Source organism: Papio anubis, unplaced genomic scaffold (assembly GCF_008728515.1).
Source record: "Papio anubis isolate 15944 unplaced genomic scaffold, Panubis1.0 scaffold245, whole genome shotgun sequence".
Taxonomy (NCBI): domain Eukaryota; kingdom Metazoa; phylum Chordata; class Mammalia; order Primates; family Cercopithecidae; genus Papio; species Papio anubis.
In genome coordinates this window covers 44,403-65,092 of record NW_022162512.1, presented here as the reverse complement: position 1 = coordinate 65,092, position 20,690 = coordinate 44,403, and the positions used below count along the sequence as shown (strand labels likewise).

The 20,690-nt window shown below is 39.7% G+C and overlaps 1 protein-coding gene across 1 annotated transcript in view; it reads right to left on the bottom strand.

The window, feature by feature from the left end:
- The window catches only part of LOC116272885 (probable phospholipid-transporting ATPase IM), an 88,430-nt gene that overhangs the window by 43,837 nt on the left and 23,903 nt on the right, over nucleotides 1-20,690 (bottom strand). The window contains exons 7-9 of the mRNA XM_031661749.1: nucleotides 4,052-4,199; nucleotides 1,034-1,217; nucleotides 259-482 (exon numbers count right to left, since the gene is read on the bottom strand). Coding sequence (XP_031517609.1) covers nucleotides 259-482; nucleotides 1,034-1,217; nucleotides 4,052-4,199 — 556 coding nt within the window. The remainder of the gene's footprint in view (nucleotides 1-258; nucleotides 483-1,033; nucleotides 1,218-4,051; nucleotides 4,200-20,690) is intronic.

Genomic DNA, 20,690 nt, shown 5'->3' with positions numbered 1-20,690 from the left:
ACATTTCAACAAAAACTAAAGTATGCATGGAAGGAGTACTCACTGGTTGACTATCTAAATAAGAAAATAAATAAATAAAATTCCAGCTAGATACATATTCTTCTTGGGTGCAAAGCTCAAGTCAACTATCAATTACGTAATTGTAATACTGTCACTTGAATCAGTCATTTAAAACTCTCAATTTATTATTATTAGTAAAGAGCTATGAAGAAGAGTCATTTGTAATATCATATGAAAAAAAAAATGCTTTTTACCAACCTGGGCTGAGAAACCACAGAAGAAACCAAACCAGAAATGCACAAGTGTAAATGCAAAATTCTTATAGAAGAAATAGCATAAGAATTTGCACATTCGGAAATAAGACCACCTTCCATGAACAAGGAGAAGCCTTTGGAGATATCTAAACTGTGCAAATGAATAGTCGCTGGCTAAGACTGCTTGCAATCCTTCCTGGCCGCTGATGCCAACACCAATGTGAGCACCTACAAAGGAAAGAGGAACACTGTCATTCCCAAAACAAAGCCACGCTCTCTTTCAGAAACTTGTCATTCCTCTTTTATTTATGGAAAACTTGTAGCCATTGCAATTACAAATTTTCACATATATTACCTCATGAAACGCTTATGATAGGTATTTATCTTAGTTTTACAAAAGAGGAAGCCAGGCTCAGAAAAGTTCAGTGACTTACAGAAGTTTTTAGAATTTTAAGTGGCAAAGATGGGGTTAAAGTCACATATTACAAATGTGGGCCTGGTGTTCTTTCCTCTACACTGTACCTACTTACTTCCTCAAATAGTATAAGGTGAATGACGTCCTTTTCTAGCCTAAAAATACACAAATGGTTTATTTAAAGACAAAGAAATTTTGTTATGAATGCTAATAATGGTGGTAGCATTGGACCCAGAGGTATCATTCATTTTAGAATCACTGGCAAAATTAAATTTTAACGCAATCTAGTGATTATATATTGCCAAATGCTGAAACTGAGGACCCCATGTATGCAGCATACCCCATTGAGCAAATATCCTCTTACTTTTAATCATGCTGACATCATTGGCTCCATCACCAATGGCCAAAGTAACAGCATTTCTGTACTTCTTCACCAGCTCTACCACTTGGGCTTTCTGGAGTGGAGTGACCCTGCAGCAAACTACAGTCTTACACATGCAAGCAAGTTCTAGGAGATCACTCTTGACATCACTTTCTAGGGCATGAGCCTGTGTGATTAAAAATAAAATTCAAAAAAGAACAGGAAACAATAAATGTCTTGTTTCTCAACTGATTTGTTTGCTAAACTGTTTCATTCACTTCAAAAAGTCATTGTTGATTCAGAATCACACAAGCAACAAAAACTAAAGAAATAAGTGTTGAACTCCTACCAAGCGAACTTAAAAATACTACTAATGAATTTCAAAATAAAAATAAAAGAAACTGCCATTTATATGTCTTCCTTGATATAGTGCTGCACTGGAGAGAGAGAGTTAAATGCTGGAGAAGTTCTAGAAACCATTAAAATTGCTGAAAACAAAAGACAGAACCTATCTACCAGCTCACCAAGTTTAGAATGAACTACAAATGATGATGATTTGTTTATTCTATGTGATGGGCTTTTTGTTTCTTTGCATTGTTGTTTTGTATATTTAGTTTGTTGTTGTGATTATTAATGTGCAGGCAGGATGAAAAGCAGATGATCTGGGGATTGTCCCTTGAAGAACATAATGACTGAAACCCAGAGAGGCCTGTGCAAAAGAGGGGCATGCAAGCTGTGTCACAGACAGGGTTCCTCAACCGTTTCTACTCTTGCTCCTATCCAAATGCGTAAGAGCCTTTAGATATGCCAAGAAATTACTTAAAAAGATAGCACAATCCCTTCCAATTAACTGTGCGATATTTTTCCTAGAAAATGTTTTACTGTAAATTCTTTAATAAACACATTAAGAAGAAACAGAAATCCACTTACACTTTGAGTCATCAGTATCTTTGCGTGAATCTTTAGCAAGACATTCACAGCCCATCACAATCTGGCCCCTGCGTTCCTTTTGAGTTTTATCTTCTAGCATCACATTTAAGTCTACACTTTTTTCCCATCATGCCAAATTGCTTGTTCCTCATGATTGAATGGGCTCTTTCTTGCCTCTGTGCCTTTGTACTTGCCATTACCTCTCCTTGAAAATATCACTCTCTCCAGGAAGTCTTCCCTGATTCTCCCACAAGGAAGTAAATTTGTCTCCCTCTGTGCTCTCAAAGCATTGTGTTCATTCCTCTTTTACAGTATTTGTCATACCACTGTGTGATTATCTCATCCACTAGACAGCATTCCCTAAAACAAGAACCATGTTCTATTCACAATCTTATCCTCAGACTTCAGCACTGTGACCTGGGCAGGCTTAATAAAAATGCCAATGGATGAATGGCTGGATCGGTAAATGAATATAAAAACATAACTCAGCACAGAAAATTCTCATGTTCAAATCTATAATCCCCAGGTGAAATTGTGAGTTGGCATTTTCAAATATTATCACTGTTTCTGAAAGAGAAAACAGATAACTGCCTGTCTTGCCTAGAATGGTCTCTTTCTCTCCCCCTTCTCTCTCTCTCTCTCTCTTTCTCTCTCTCTCTTTTTATTATCAGCAAGTGAAAAACTATGCTAAGACTCTGAGCAAAAACAAAGGCCCAATTACATTCTGCAAAACATCAGGATTTAAGCAAATTAGAATCATGATTTAGGAAAAAAAAAAAAAATTCTGACCATACTAGCAAAAACATAGTCAAGTCTCCTTAAATTAAAAATGACATTTCATGGTTCCATGAGTTTCAGGCTTTGAAGCTGACGGGGTTCTTGAAGAGCATCTATCTTACCTCCTTCTTTCAATGTACTTAGAGACAGAGAGAGAAAATGGTATAAATTATCACCTGAGTACTCTAATGCCACCACACATTGGATCCTTTGAGCCTGAGAGAAAGTCAAAGTATAACCCATAAGGTCCCCTTTCTATATTGTGGTCTCTGGGCAATTCAGTTTGGGGGCCACCAGCTTTAAGACCCAGATGACAGTCATAATTTTCAGTTACTGTTATTCTGTGCAAAAGAGAATTTTGTGTCATTTGGACAAACTTTCAACTGAGTTTGGCCTGCAGCTGAGCTCTGTAACTTTCCATGGTGTAGAAGGCAACACATCATTATGTCTGGAATCCAGCTGGATAATGCTCTAAGCACTAAGAGCTAACAACAGACAGCTGATCGCAAGGGAGAAAACACAATATCCTCATATCCAACTTCTTTTGTCCTCTAAGAAACTGTCTACAAGAAGATATATTTATTTTCCAAACTCCAAAGTGAAAAATGATCATCAAAGCCAGAGAAAGATGTGAGATTAATTCTTTGTGCATATAAATTATAATTTCACTGGTGTGTAATTGGAGCTTTTGTATTTTAAATTAGAAACTCAGAAGAGTATTTTCATGTTTGTTCAAGATTTAGAATCTGAACTACATTAAAAGTACAATGCAAGTTCATTCTATTAGGACAAGAACCAGATTTCCTAATCAAAGCAAATTGTTTGGCATTGCTGTAAAATGCTGCTATTTAGAAAAACCACTAGAGGTATCTTAATGGCAATAATTTGGTATAGTAATTACATGAAGGTCAGGTTGTGCTCCACAAGTCAAAAACATTAGTAAGAGCAATAATTATAATACATCCACCCACTTGCATTATTTTAATTAAGTAACAGTGAGCTGTAACACTCCCCTCTAGAAAGGCACTTAAATAATACTGCTAAGTGGTCTACAGTCATTTAGACAAGATTGATATTCTGTGAATTTAGCATTTATTTGGAGCCTCCCCTTCACTGTGGTGATCCAAACAATAATGTATGAGATATAGATTAGAAGTTTCCTTTCCTTTTGCAAACAGGAAATCATCGCGTATGCCCTGTATTTAGTAGTGACATTTGTCTGGAAAAGACAAAGGAGGTCTCATTACGATAGCACAAAAGAGATGATTACTGCGGTGAAGAAAAAGAAAGGACAAAAACCTTAGACAAACTCACCAAACTGTGGCCATTTATGATTAAGGCATAATCTCCTGTTACGGTTTCTTCTACAATAGAATCCAACTCCAGCTGCTGCTTTTTTTCACAAACTACATGGCCATTGGAAACATTTCTGTTTTGTCCAGACAAATTTTCTTTTGCTTTCCTTAAAGGAGAGAGTGAAAAGTGAAACATAACAAAGCATACAGAGCATACCTACTAACTCTAACAAGAAACTCGCCTAGAGGTAAATTTATTTCACCACTATTCAGACAGAATATGGCATAAGACCCAGTTTCAGTAAGCAAGCTGGATAATTCTTTGTGATGGGAATACCATAGCAAATTTCCAAATTCCAGTATGTAGGAGAGTAAACACAGTGAAAACACAATCATCTTAAACGTTTCAAATTACCTAAAAGCTAAATCACCATCTTGAGCTGCGTTTGAACTAGGGGATCTTGATAGATTTGGTACTTAAGATTGTCTGAGCTTCAAGGGCTTAAGAACCACTGTCTGACATGCAATACTGTTAAATAATGGAAAGCACAAGACTAAAGACAATTGATGAAATCTTCTAGGAATTCCAGGGCATCTATCTATAAAATAAATTCATCAATCGAGGTACAATGTAATACGATCCAGCTTAAAATAGCGGTCCTCTGAGAAATATATTTTTTAAAAATTTTAACAAGAAAAAAAATGATGGCACTTACTGAATGGGCATAGCCATTATAATAGAATAGACAATTTTAAGCAAAAAATGTACTCATTAGCTTAAAAAATATAATAAATCTTCTAGGATAAAAACTAGACACCAAATTATAGAGGCTTGTTCCAAATGGAAACGCCCTCCAAATGCTCCAGATCTAATTAGCAGTAGCTATAAAACAATCCTGCCCACATCCCATGCATCTCTGCCATCTAAGAGGAAGATTGTAGGGTGACAGAGCACCCTTAGAAGTGGCATTCTACTGTTCTCTCCAAAATGGAAAGATGATACCTTTAAAGGAAGGGAATTTCCTCTTCAAGAGCACTTGAGTGCAGGCTTTGAAGTAACGTAGGGCAAGCTGACATACCTACAGAAGTTTCAACCACAACCAGAGAACTATCCAGCATGGGTCATAACCGGCATTTACAAAATGAGCGCTCAGGAGAACATGGGGAGTAACAGAAGACCAGAAAGTGAATACTATGTCTTTTGGTGAAATGAAATTACTCATCCTGTGTAGAAAATATTTATTAAAATCGTTTTATGCTGAGTCTTCTCTGAAAGAAGAGAATGTCCACTTACCAAAATAACTATTTTAGCCCTCGGCTGTCTAATTATTTGAAAATGTAACACCAGTTGTTTACATACTAAGTTTAAAAACAAAAACAAAACAAAAAGATACATTAACTTCAAGCTCAATATCTCCTTCTGCTGTCCAGGACCAAAATCACATCTGCGTTTAGGAACCCAGAGGTCACATGGTTCCAAGAATGATATCATACATTTAACAATCAGTTTGCAGAATCAAAGAAAAAGATTTATAAAGTCAGAGTGCTACGTGTGAAATTTAGGGAGTTACAAAGGGGAGAGGGAGGTAGAACAGACATGAAAAATCATTGTTTTAAGTGAGAGGATCAGACTTTCCCATCAGATAACTATGTCAGGGAATCCTCCTCACAGTCATGAAAATTTACAGTGCCAAATAATAAAGAAAGCAAGGGAGACAATTTCCTTGGAAATGAACATTTCTCCGACAATGTTGCAGAGCTCATAAATTGCGACTTCAGAAAGCACCACAGGGAAAACATCTCCTGAGTACTCATTTTGAGTAAAGTTCTCACTCGCTGTATAAATGACTCAATCTCTGTTTTCCCCTCAGAGAGTGAAAACATTCCAAAGAAGGGTGAAGTTCATTAAAGTATTGGCTGAAATTCTATTTACTTAGGACTTTTTTCTCCTTAAACTGTCTTCCTAACATCTCACATGAACCCTTTTCCAGGCAGAAAAGGGACAGTTTTTCTGGCTCTGCTGATATTGTCACTGCACTTTCTCTGCACAGGCCAACATCTCTTGGCCAGATTGGGCTTCCATATTTTTAGAACTTTGCCCACGCTCTATAGCTGTCATTTCTTTTTCTTCCTGGAACTTAGCTCTTCAAACACCAGCTGGTTCTCACAAAAACGATTTATTAGGAAGGGAAAAAGCTACACACAACTCCCTTCAATGACTACGAGCTATATATTTTTGCAAGCGTAACATACAATGCTTAACCACATAATACAAATAGCAAATGCTAAAACAAAAGAGTGCCTGTTTTTCCAAGCTGCGTAATGAAGGACAGTTTATTACAATTCTTGGCATGCGGAATTGCATGAAGAGTTGAGGCAACTGTGGCATTCACAGCCCCACGCCACCACAAGCACAGCAAAGCATAGTTAGGCACATACTGGCTTGCATACAACCTATAAAAAGAAAAGAGAATGGTCGGAAAAAAGAGTCGTCTAGTCAGTCCTCTTAAGGCACTCTATATTGAAAGGTTAAATTGATCTGTTGGGGCCGGGCGCAGTGGCTCATGTCTGTAATCCCAGCACTTTGGGAGGCCAAGGCGGGCGGATCACCTGAGGTCGGAGTTCAAGACCAGCCTGACCAACATGGAGAAACCCCATCTCTACTAAAAATACAAAATTAGCCAGGCTTGGTGGCACATGCCTGCAATCCCAGCTACTCAGGAGGCTGAGGCCAGAGAATCGCTTGAACCCAGGAGGTGGAGGTTGCAGTCAGCTAAGATTGCACCACTGCACTCCAGCCTGGGCAACAAGAGCAAAACTCCATCTCAAAAAAAAAAAAAAAAAAAAAAAAAAGAATCTGTTGGGAAAGGGATTGAAACCATGACACCCTGTTTAAAAGAAGAGAATCTGGACTTTGATACAAAAGCCAGAGCTTTGAGCTTGGAACCTGGTAAACTGGATTCAGACATAAGGACTGCCTCTGACAGCTCATGTTTCCACAGTTGAGTTATCTGACTTCTAGCCACTTGATTAGCTAGTGTCAGACCCACGGCTAGAACCTAGGTCTTCACCTTCACAGTTCTTGGTCTCCTGTAGCAAGCTGGTTTACACATAGAGTCAGCCACAGCTTGCCTCTAGGTTGGACTAAGACACAGTGCCAGAGGGACAGTTAAGGGACAGCCCTATCCTGCCAATAGTAGAGAAAGGGAGAAAGTACATGAAATTTTGATTTGAATTCCCAGTTCCATTCCTTACTACCCTACCTGAGAGACCTTTAAGATGTTCAACCTCTGAACCAGTTTCATTATTAGAGCTCAGGAAATGGGACCAGCCAATCAGTTTGGCTAATGCCCCAACCAGTCAAAATAGATCATGAAAGCTTGGGCTGCTGCACCAGTGTGTGCCAGAAGATCTACAAGATTACCTAAGTAAGTGCTCTAAAATTGTATGATTTATGAGAGAAATTTAATCTACTATAACATTTTTCCTGGGTGACTAGGCGTTAGGAATTAGGACCAAGATGCATTTTGTTTGGCCTACACAGTGTCTTAAAGAATCTCTATGACTTTATGGCCAACATGATGTTCCCATTCACCAAAGGCCCCATCACTCCCTGATGTATAATAGATAGCCCAGATCACGTGATTAATGCTATAAGCCTGGTCCTGAAGCCATTTGCATTTGAGAACCCTGCACATTCAAACCAATAATTTTCCACCAAGTAGATGTTCAAAAATACCAATACATATTTTGTTGATTAAAGAAGAAATATCAATTCCTAGTTATAGCACTGGGATACTTCTCAGAAGCAGTGGAGTCACTTTATGATTTAGTTAAAGAACATGAATTTTTCTAATAACAAAAGACGTGATCATGCTACAAAAATGAAATACAGAATGAGTTTTCCTCGCAGATTAATCAAAATTCTCAGTCTGTTTTCCTTTCAGCAGAAGACATGTGAATTGGTGAAATGTATTCAATGTAGTAATTTTCTGAGAAACCATAGCAGGGTTTAATTGTAGCTTTCTAAGCATGCCTTTAATAATAAGGCAGCTACAGCAGCAAAATTAACCCAGGACTCAAAGTGTCTAAAATGGTTTCACGACACTAAATTTGAAACAAGCCATATGTATGATATGTATGAAAATTATATATCCATGTTTATGAAATTATCTAAGCACATTTGACAGGTTTAAATATAAGCATTTTGGTCATTTCTTTTCAATAGCTACTTTCATTCAGATCCTGTTCTTTGGTTACACTTTCTTTTTTAATGAACTCCCACTGAATTCAAAAAGCATAACACAAGAAAAAGGAATGGTGCAAATTTACGATTTCAATATTTCATCCCAAAGCTGTGGGCTTAGATATAAGTAGCTGAGATTAGGAGTATAGAGAGCAACTTTGAGCAACAGCTTTTCCTGGATGCCATTTTACCCCAAGTCCTAATACTAAGAAAATGTACACTACAAATATAATGATTCCTCTTATATAAAATATTCTATCATATGCTGCCTCTCTGTCTTATACTTTAAGAATGGGGTTACCTACAAGTCTGAGTGGAAATAACATTATTTTCCACTCAGCTGAGCAAGGTGGCCCCAAGGCTTCTGAAATATTGAGTCTAGCTGGAAATTCTTTATTTTTTTTCTTCTGAATATTTTTCTTCTCATTAAAAAAGACAATTTTTAAGCTTTTTTCTAATTGTAAAAGCATTACACAAACACTATTACAACATCAGATAATACAAACAGCCAAAAAGAAGAAAGTAAACATGATCCATAATTCTATCACCCAGAGAGAACCATTGTTTATGTCCTTCAGATCTTAGTAGGCAAGGAGGTAAGGAGATGGGCAGATGTTTTATACATATATATACCTATATATATACACACACTTTTTTGCAAAAAGAGAGATCATATTATGCATGATGTTTTCTAATCTCATTTTTCACTTAACAAAAATATCATGGACATTTTCCAATGTCAAGAAATACAAAATGACTTTGAATGACTGAAGAGTATTCCATTGCATGTATATATCATAGCATTGAACAAAATCCTTCATGGATGGTTATTTGAACTATTTCTCATCTCTATTATCATAAATCAATATAGCAATAGATATTCCTTTTTATACAAACTCATACATTTGTTCACTTATTTTCTTAAGGGAAATTTCTAGAAGAATCATTGGGTAAAAACTATGCATATGTGTAATTTTGAAATATACTGCTAGTTTGTCCTATAGGGAGTTTCTATCAACTTACACTCCCAACAACAGTATACAAGTAGTTCACATTTCTCCATATTCTTTCCACATAATGACAGTTATGTCATCTAGTCAACCAAATGTAGTTGGATAAAATCTTGAGATATTAACTCAATCACTCCTTCTCCCACTACTACTAGGACCACAAGTGACCCTCTCTATTTAACTAGAAATATGCTTTGCTTCAGGAGGATCTGCAGAGTCAAATATAGAAGGAGAAAAACAGAACCAAACTTTTGCTTTTTGAGCACCAAAATAGGGTTTTGAAACTCATAGCAGCATCATTAGTCTGAATTTCAGCAATCTGGAATTTCACTAATTGGACTTTTGGAAAAAGAAGGGGGGGATTTCTTTAAGTATCAAAAGAATAAACTTTAAATGAGTCAAAGCATTAAAATGATGACAAAAGGAGCAGAGTAGAAAGAAATTACTTTCCTTCATTTCCCATCCCAGCCTAGGGATAGAGGTCTTTGAGGAGGAGTTAAGAAACTGATAAATAATGGCTAAAAGAAGTCTGGGTCCTGACCCACACCTAGATTGGTAGTGGATGAAGGAACCGTGTGGCTAATGGAATCCTCAGATAAATTTGGGGCAATCAGCAGAGTAAAGGGATTTTAGAAACTGAAGTGGCTGCATAAGAACACAAGTCCTCTTGGGCACAGAGAGGTGAGGAAGAGCAGCCACACTTTCCGTGGTGCCCCAGCAGAGTGTGGAAGTCAGCCAAGAGGGAAAACCAACAACAACCCTAAGAGAGCAGAGACCAGACAGGAACATAGACATGGGGAGTGCTGGGTGCCAGCAGGGTAGACACTGATGAACAGTGACAGGTGAGGCAATTGTGCATCCCAGACTTGAACCAAATTTAACTGAAAATGCCTAGTTTAACTGTTCTGTCATCAGACAGAAAGAGGTTCGAGTTCAGTTTTAGAAAATTTAATGAGTTTCTATTCTTGCATGCCTGAGCACACTCTGGGCTGTGAAAGTTAGACAACCTAGCAGTGACAAAGCCTCCTACTACTTCTCTTCACATCCAATCAAATTTCAAGACCTATTCATTCTACCTCCAAAAAGCTGTCTATTTTATTCTACCCCTTCCTTCCCCTGCAGTTCCAGGCCTGCTGCCCTTATTGGGGAAATAGTTACAAAAGTAGACCTTGTTGGTGGAAAGATTGGGATCCATGGCTGAAAGAATGAAGGAAGGGAGAAGGGAGGAAATAGAGACAGAATGAGGAAGGCAAGAAAGATGCTCATGGAACAGTCATAAAGCTTTAAGTTCTTTTTTTTTTTTTTTTTTAATTTATTTATTATTATTATACTTTAAGTTGTAGGGTACATGTGCATAACATGCAGGTTTGTTACATATGTATACTTGTGCCATGTTAGTCTGCTGCACCCATCAACTCGTCATTTACATCAGGTATAACTCCCAATGCAATCCCTCCCCCCTCCCCCCTCCCCATGATAGGCCCCGGTGTGTGATGTTCCCCTTCCTGAGTCCAAGTGATCTCGTTGTTCAGTTCCCACCTATGAGTGAGAACATGCGGTGTTTGGTTTTCTGTTCTTGTGATAGTTTGCTAAGAATGATGGTTTCCAGCTGCATCCATGTCCCTACAAAGGACGCAAACTCATCCTTTTTTATGGCTGCATAGTATTCCATGGTGTATATGTGCCACATTTTCTTAATCCAATCTGTCACTGATGGACATTTGGGTTGATTCCAAGTCTTTGCTATTGTGAATAGTGCTGCAATAAACATACGTGTGCATGTGTCTTTATAGCAGCATAATTTATAATCCTTTGGGTATATCCCCAGTAATGGGATGGCTGGGTCATATGGTACATCTAGTTCTAGATCCTTGAGGAATCGCCATACTGTTTTCCATAATGGTTGAACTAGTTTACAATCCCACCAACAGTGTAAAAGTGTTCCTATTTCTCCACATCCTCTCCAGCACCTGTTGTTTCCTGACTTTTGAATGATCGCCATTCTAACTGGTGTGAGATGGTATCTCATTGTGGTTTTGATTTGCATTTCTCTGATGGCCAGTGATGATGAGCATTTTTTCATATGTCTGTTGGCTGTATGAATGTCCTCTTTTGAGAAATGTCTGTTCATATCCTTTGCCCACTTTTTGATGGGGTTGTTTGTTTTTTTCTTGTAAATTTGTTGGAGTTCTTTGTAGGTTCTGGATATTAGCCCTTTGTCAGATGAGTAGATTGCAAAAATTTTCTCCCATTCTGTAGGTTGCCTGTTCACTCTGATGGTAGTTTCTTTTGCTGTGCAGAAGCTCTTTAGTTTAATTAGATCCCATTTGTCAATTTTGGCTTTTGCTGCCGTTGCTTTTGGTGTTTTAGACATGAAGTCTTTGCCCATGCCTATGTCCTGAATGGTACTACCTAGGTTTTCCTCTAGGATTTTTATGGTATTAGGTCTAACATTTAAGTCTCTAATCCATCTTGAATTAATTTTCGTATAAGGAGTAAGGAAAGGATCCAGTTTCAGCTTTCTACTTATGGCTAGCCAATTTTCCCAGCACCATTTATTAAATAGGGAATCCTTTCCCCATTTCTTGTTTTTCTCAGGTTTGTCAAAGATCAGATGGCTGTACATGTGTGGTATTATTTCTGAGGACTCTGTTCTGTTCCATTGGTCTATATCTCTGTTTTGGTACCAGTACCATGCTGTTTTGGTTACTGTAGCCTTGTAGTATAGTTTGAAGTCAGGTAGCGTGATGCCTCCAGCTTTGTTCTTTTGACTTAGGATTGTCTTGGAGATGCGGGCTCTTTTTTGGTTCCATATGAACTTTAAAGCAGTTTTTTCCAATTCTGTGAAGAAACTCATTGGTAGCTTGATGGGGATGGCAGTGAATCTATAAATTACCTTGGGCAGTATGGCCATTTTCACGATATTGATTCTTCCTATCCATGAGCATGGTATGTTCTTCCATTTGTTTGTGTCCTCTTTTATTTCAGTGAGCAGTGGTTTGTAGTTCTCCTTGAAGAGGTCCTTTACATCCCTTGTAAGTTGGATTCCTAGGTATTTTATTCTCTTTGAAGCAATTGTGAATGGAAGTTCATTCATGATTTGGCTCTGTGTTTGTCTGTTATTGGTGTATAAGAATGCTTGTGATTTTTGCACATTAATTTTGTATCCTGAGACTTTACTGAAGTTGCTTATCAGCTTAAGGAGATTTTGGGCTGAGACAATGGGGTTTTCTAAATATACAATCATGTCATCTGCAAACAGGGACAATTTGACTTCTTCTTTTCCTAACTGAATACCCCTGATTTCTTTCTCTTGCCTAATTGCCCTAGCCAGAACTTCCAACACTATGTTGAATAGGAGTGGTGAGAGAGGGCATCCCTGTCTTGTGCCAGTTTTCAAAGGGAATTTTTCCAGTTTTTGCCCATTCAGTATGATATTGGCTGTGGGTTTGTCATAAATAGCTCTTATTATTTTGAGGTACGTTCCATCAATACCGAATTTATTGAGTGTTTTTAGCATGAAGGGCTGTTGAATTTTGTCAAAAGCCTTTTCTGCATCTATTGAGATAATCATGTGGTTCTTGTCTTTGGTTCTGTTTATATGCTGGATTATGTTTATTGATTTGCGAATGTTGAACCAGCCTTGCATCCCAGGGATGAAGCCCACTTGATCATGGTGGATAAGCTTTTTGATGTGTTGTTGAATCCGGTTTGCCAGTATTTTATTGAGGATTTTTGCATCGATGTTCATCAGGGATATTGGTCTAAAACTCTCTTTTTTTGTTGTGTCTCTGCCAGGCTTTGGTATCAGGATGATGTTGGCCTCATAAAATGAATTAGGGAGGATTCCCTCTTTTTCTATTGATTGGAATAGTTTCAGAAGGAATGGTACCAACTCCTCCTTATACCTCTGGTAGAATTCAGCTGTGAATCCATCTGGTCCTGGACTTTTTTTGGTTGGTAGGCTATTAATTATTGCCTCAATTTCAGAGCCTACTATTGGTCTATTCAGGGATTCAACTTCTTCCTGGTTTAGTCTTGGAAGAGTGTAAGTGTCCAGGAAATTATCCATTTCTTCTAGGTTTTCCAGTTTATTTGCGTAGAGGTGTTTATAGTATTCTCTGATGGTAGTTTGTATTTCTGTGGGGTCGGTGGTGATATCCCCTTTATCATTTTTAATTGCGTCGATTTGATTCTTCTCTCTTTTCTTCTTTATTAGTCTTGCTAGTGGTCTGTCAATTTTGTTGATCTTTTCAAAAAACCAACTCCTGGATTCATTGATTTTTTGGAGGGTTTTTTGTGTCTCTATCTCCTTCAGTTCTGCTCTGATCTTAGTTATTTCTTGCCTTCTGCTAGCTTTGGAATGTGTTTGCTCTTGCTTCTCTAGTTCTTTTAATTGCGATGTTAGAGTGTCAATTTTTGATCTTTCCTGCTTTCTCTTGTGGGCATTTAGTGCTATAAATTTCCCTCTGCACACTGCTTTAAATGTGTCCCCGAGATTCTGGTATGTTGTATCTTTGTTCTCATTGGTTTCAAAGAACGTCTTTATTTCTGCCTTCATTTCGTTATGTACCCAGTAGTCATTCAGGAGCAGGTTGTTCAGTTTCCATGTAGTTGAGCGGTTTTGATTGAGTTTCTTAGTCCTGAGTTCTAGTTTGATTGCACTGTGGTCTGAGAGACAGTTTGTTATAATTTCTGTTCTTGTACATTTGCTGAGGAGTGCTTTACTTCCAATTATATGGTCAATTTTGGAGTAAGTACGATGTGGTGCTGAGAAGAATGTATATTCTGTTGATTTGGGGTGGAGAGTTCTATAGATGTCTATTAGGTCTGCTTGCTGCAGAGATGAGTTCAATTCCTGGATATCCTTGTTCACTTTCTGTCTCGTTGATCTGTCTAATGTTGACAGTGGAGTGTTGAAGTCTCCCATTATTATTGTATGGGAGTCTAAGTCTCTTTGTAAGTCTCTAAGGACTTGCTTTATGAATCTGGGTGCTCCTGTATTGGGTGCATATATATTTAGGATAGTTAGCTCTTCCTGTTGAATTGATCCCTTGACCATTATGTAATGGCCTTCTTTGTCTCTTTTGATCTTTGATGGTTTAAAGTCTGTTTTATCAGAGACTAGGATTGCAACCCCTGCTTTTTTTTGTTCTCCATTTGCTTGGTAAATCTTCCTCCATCCCTTTATTTTGAGCCTATGTATGTCTCTGCGTGTGAGATGGGTCTCCTGAATACAGCAGACTGATGGGTCTTGACTCTTTATCCAGTTTGCCAGTCTGTGTCTTTTCATTGGAGCATTTAGTCCATTTACATTTAAGGTTAAGATTGTTATGTGTGAACTTGATCCTGCCATTATGATATTAACTGGTTATTTTGCTCGTTAGTTGATGCAGTTTCTTCCTAGCCTCGATGGTCTTTACATTTTGGCATGTTTTTGAGATGGCTGGTACCGGTTGTTCCTTTCCATGTTTAGTACTTCCTTCAGGGTCTCTTGTAAGGCAGGCCTAGTGGTGACAAAATCTCTAAGCATTTGCTTATCTGTAAAGGATTTTATTTCTCCTTCACTTATGAAACTTAGTTTGGCTGGATATGAAATTCTGGGTTTAAAATTCTTTTCTTTAAGAATGTTGAATATTGGCCCCCACTCTCTTCTGGCTTGGAGAGTTTCTGCCGAGAGATCTGCTGTGAGTCTGATGGGCTTCCCTTTGTGGGTAACCCGACCTTTCTCTCTGGCTGCCCTTAAGATTTTTTCCTTCATTTCCACTTTGGTGAATCTGGCAATTATGTGTCTTGGAGTTGCTCTTCTCGAGGAGTATCTTTGTGGCGTTCTCTGTATTTCCTGGATTTGAATGTTGGCCTGCCCTACTAGGTTGGGGAAGTTCTCCTGGATGATATCCTGAAGAGTGTTTTCCAACTTGGTTCCATTTTCCCCCTCACTTTCAGGCACCCCAATCAGACGTAGATTTGGTCTTTTTGCATAATCCCATACTTCTTGCAGGCTTTGTTCATTTCTTTTTCTTCTTTTTTCTTTTGGTTTCTCTTCTCGCTTCATTTCATTCATTTGATCCTCAATCGCTGATACTCTTTCTTCCAGTTGATCGAGTCGGTTACTGAAGCTTGTGCATTTGTCACGTATTTCTCATGTCATGGTTTTCATCTCTTTCGTTTCGTTTAGGAACTTCTCTGCATTAATTACTCTAGCCGTCAATTCTTCCACTTTTTTTTCAAGATTTTTAGTTTCTTTGCGCTGGGTACGTAATTCCTCCTTTAGCTCTGAGAAATTTGATGGACTGAAGCCTTCTTCTCTCATCTCGTCAAAGTCATTTTCCGTCCAGCTTTGATCCGTTGCTGGCGATGAGCTGCGCTCCTTTGCCGGGGGAGATGTGCTCTTATTTTTTGAATTTCCAGCTTTTCTGCCCTGCTTTTTCCCCATCTTTGTGGTTTTATCTGCCTCTGGTCTTTGATGATGGTGATGTACTGATGGGGTTTTGGTGTAGGTGTCCTTCCTGTTTGATAGTTTTCCTTCTAACAGTCAGGTCCCTCAGCTGTAGGTCTGTTGGAGATTGCTTGAGGTCCACTCCAGACCCTGTTTGCCTGGGTATCAGCAGCAGAGGCTGCAGAAGATAGAATATTTCTGAACAGCGAGTGTACCTGTCTGATTCTTGCTTTGGAAGCTTCCTCTCAGGGGTATACTCCACCCTGTGAGGTGTGGGGTGTCAGACTGCCCCTAGTGGGGGATGTCTCCCAGTTAGGCTACTCAGGGGTCAGGGACCCACTTGAGCAGGCAGTCTGTCCGTTCTCAGATCTCAGCCTCCGTGTTGGGAGATCCACTGCTCTCTTCAAAGCTGTCAGACAGAGTCGTTTGCGTCTGCACAGTTTTCTGCTGCTTTGTTGTTGTTGTTGTTGTTGTTGTTGTGTAGCTGTGCCCTGTCCCCAGAGGTGGAGTCTACAGAGACAGGCAGGTTTCCTTGAGCTGCTGTGAGCTCCACCCAGTTGGAGCTTCCCAGCAGCTTTGTTTACCTACTTAAGCCTCAGCAATGGCGGGCGCCCCTCCCCCAGCCTCGCTGCTGCCTTGCCGGTAGATCACAGACTGCTGTGCTAGCAATGAGGGAGGCTCCGTGGGCGTGGGACCCTCCCGGCCAGGTGTGGGATATGATCTCCTGGTGTGCCTGTTTGCTTAAAGCGCAATATTGGGGTGGGAGTTACCCGATTTTCCAGGTGTTGTGTGTCTCAGTTCCCCTGGCTAGGAAAAGGGATTCCCTTCCCCCTTGCGCTTCCCAGGTGAGGCGATGCCTCGCCCTGCTTCAGCTCTCGCTGGTCGGGCTGCAGCAGCTGACCAGCACCGATCGTCCGGCACTCCCCAGTGAGATGAACCCAGTACCTCAGTTGAAAATGCAGAAATCACCGGTCTTCTGTGTTGCTGGCGCTGGGAGTTGGAGACTGGAGCTGTTCCTATTCGGCCATCTTGCTCCGCCCTCAAAACTCAAATTTGAAAGCTTTAAGTTCTTATCTAATCCCCCAAATAAAATAAGCTATAGAGTAGATATTTGTATCCCCATTTTACAAATGAAGAAACCAAGCAGAGAGAGGTTATTCACATATCAAAAGTATCCCACTCAGTCTAAGCATGACGCTGAGATTCCACCTCAAATCCAGTTGACAGGAAGCCGTACTCTTTATCCTACATCTGCTATTTCCGCTGCAAGTTTCTGCTGACTCCACTGGCTAATCTGGTGTCTGACCATTTACTCAAGTGAAGCAGTGAGATGTCTTCACAACTATATTTTTTAGATTAATTGATTAATTATTAAAGGGAATAGGAATACATCTAAGGTATGTCTAGGGAAACACATGGCAAGTGCACAGGCTCTGGGGCCAAGCTGTCTAATTCACATCCCACCTGAACCAAGGACCACTTTGGGCAAGTTCCTTACCCTCTATATACTTCAACTTCCTAATCTGTCCAACAGGGAAAATAGTAATGCCTATGATTGAGTTTCTTAAGAACAAAATGAGGTAATACATATGTACTCCCTACAATACTGTTCCAGGCACTGTCTCAAAACATTTAGCAATAAGCTTATTAAAATCTAGATCCGTCTGCATCTACCTTCCTTCAGCAAGAGTCAAATTCTGAATGAGAGTGGTGCTTCAAGATGTACGACTAAAGGCATCTGGCAGTTGCCTCCTCCACAAAGAAGCACCAAGATAGAGAGTAGATAATCATACTTCCAATATGTTATCTAAGAGAGAACACTGGAATTCAAGAGAGAAGTGACAGGAAACACCTACAAGAAAGAAGAAGGGAACAAGGTATCCTGCCTGGCTGGGAGCCCAGAAGTGCTCTCCAATGTAGGGAAAGTATAAGTGAGGGATGCTCGGTGGTCCACAATCCCACCACAGACTCCAATCCTAGCCATGGAAGAGCCTCCTCTCAACCCTTTCAGACCCTGAAATTAACATAGGGAGCTGCCTGAAGACAAGGCAGTGCCATTGCCCCCAGAGAGGGAGCTCACACTGAGTCCCACATACCACTCTAAGTCCTAAGCAGCTACAGCAAAGTGTCATTTTGAGAGCCCAGCCCCACCAGACTGCATCCTGCCTGCAGGCCCAACAGTACCTCCCTTTCCACATTCCTGGAGCTCCACTGACATTCCCCACCTGCAGCCACCACCACTGCCACCACTGCCACCATGGCCAAAGTGCAAGACACTGACAGCAACCCCACCACCCTTCCAGCAACAGGACTTCCTCACATTTTCACATGCCCTAAGGATAGGCTACCGGACAGATAACTGCTACCTACAGCCAAAGCACACCCTTCCCAGTCACCTGCCTAAGGCTGCAACTACTAAAAGCAATCCCACTCACCCCAGCAGCCAGCAGGGCCATAGTGCAGCTACTGCACCCCCAGCGGAGCATTCCACCAGAGGACTTGGGATAACCCTGTCCCTGTCCACCACAGCCAGCACCCATACATACCACTGGACAGCGAGGAGAAGGGGAACATACAGACAGGTCTGTCCAGCCTGGCTTTGACCACCCTTCATATGCCCAACCCCAGTGCTGAAGCATACCACCTAGGGGCCTGGGGATCACCCTGCTCCGTCACCATCCACCACCGTGGCTCCATCCCCCATCGTGAGCACTCCTCCCAGAGACTAGAAGACAGGCTAACCCAGCCTGCCACTACCACCACAGCTAGCACCCACCTGCACTTACCACCTGTGGACCTGACCAGCCTGCCACAGCCACTGCCAACACCAGCATAGACTATTTGGGAGCCAGAGAGTTGTCCAACCACTGTTACTGCCATTGCCTATGCCATGCCTGCAGCCCAGGGGCCCAAGGTTCAGCCCACTGCTTCTACTGCTGGCACCTGAGCAAGCCTCCTGGTGACCCAAGAATCAGCCCACCAGGACACACTAACACCAGTGCCAAATGTGCTACCCTTGGCCCCAAAGACAGGCAGGCTCAGCCTGCCACTGCTCCCACTGGTGCCCAAGACTGTCCCACCTGCTGTCCCCATGCCCAATAAAACTTCACTATAGCCTCCATTAACAGCCATACCCTAAGCCACTGAGGAAGTCACAGACACCACTGGCTTTGTTTACAAAAAAAAAAAAGCCAAATAAATTATATGGAGACTATACTACTGCACACATCCAGAATCAAAGCCAAAGTGCCCTACCCAACAAATACCATAGATACATATTGAGGAAGTCCTCTTCTATCAAAGTAAATCCACAAAATTGGAAGAAGTGACTATTACACCAGATGTGCAGATAGCAATGTAAGGACACAAGAAACAGGAAAAAGCAAGGAAATATAATTCCAAAGGAACACCATAATTCTCCAGTAACAGATTCCAATGAATAGGAAATTTATGAAATTCCCATAAAAATAATTCAAAATAATGATATGAAAGAAGTTTAGTGATTTACAAGGGAACAAAGATAAACAATACAAAGAAATGAGAAAAACAATTCAGGATATGATTGAGAAATTTACCAAAAAGGTAGATATCACAACAAAGAACCAAACAGAAATCCTGCAACTGAAGAATTCATTGAATGAAATAAAAATTATATTTGAGAGCTTCAGCAATAGACTAGATCAAGCAGAAGAGAGAATTTCAGAACTTGAAGACAAGTCTCTTGAAATAACCCAGTCAAACAAAAGTAAAACAAAAGAATTAGCAAGAGTAGACAAAGCCTACATGACATGTGAGACAACACAAAGCAACCACATATCTGAATTATCAGCATTCCCAAAGGTGAAGAGAGAACGAAAGTATTCAAAAGCCTATTGATGAAATAATAGATAAAATCTTCCCAACTCTAGCAAGAGATGTAGACATTGAAATACAGGAGGCCCAGCAATCCCCAAATGAGTACAATGCAAAAAGGTCTTCTCTCTGACACATTATAGTCAAACTGTCTAACGTCAATGACAACAAGAAAATTCTAAAAATAGCAAGAGAAAAGCATCTAGTCACCTATAAAGGAGTTTCCATCAGACTTACCATAGACTTACCAGTAAAAACCTTACAAGCCAGAAGATAATAGGATAATACATTTAAAGTGCTGAAAGACAATATCTGGAAGTCAAGAAGTACTATACCCTTAAAAGTTATCCTTTTTGGAGAAATAAAGTTATTTCTAAATAAGGTTACTTTATTGTAGAGAAATAAAATTACCCTCTTTGGAGAAATAAAGTCTTGCCCAGACAAGCAAAAACTAAGGGAATTCAACACTACTAGAAAAGCCCTACAAGAAATAATTGAGGGAATCCTAAACCTGGAAGCAAAAGGGCAATATCTACTATTACAAATAACACATAAAAGTGCAAAACTCACTGGTAAAGCAAACACACAAATGAGGAAGAGAAAGGACTCATGGTTACAACTAAAGAAAAGTACTGACACAAAAGTATATAATAAAAAAGAAAGGAACAGAAGATATATACAACATCCAGAAAACAATTAACAATGTGACAGGAACAAAACCTCACATATCAATAGCAACTTTCAATGGAAATGAATTAAATTTTCCACTTGAAACATATAGAGTGGCTGAATGGGTTTTTTAAAAATGTGATCCAGATGGCCTGGATCTGGATCTATAAAAATGTGATCTACATGCTGCCTACAAGAAACTTCTTAACCTGTAAAGACACCTATAGATTGAAAGTAAAGGTATAGGAAAAGATGTTCCTCACAAACAGAAACCAAAAGCAAGCAGGAATAGCTATACTTTTATCAGGCACAAGATACTTTAAGCCAAAAATAGTAAAAACAGCCCAAAAGATCATTTTATAATGATAAAGGGATCAGTTCAGTAAGAAGATATTACCATAAGAGGATATTACAATTCTAAATATATATGCACCCAACACTG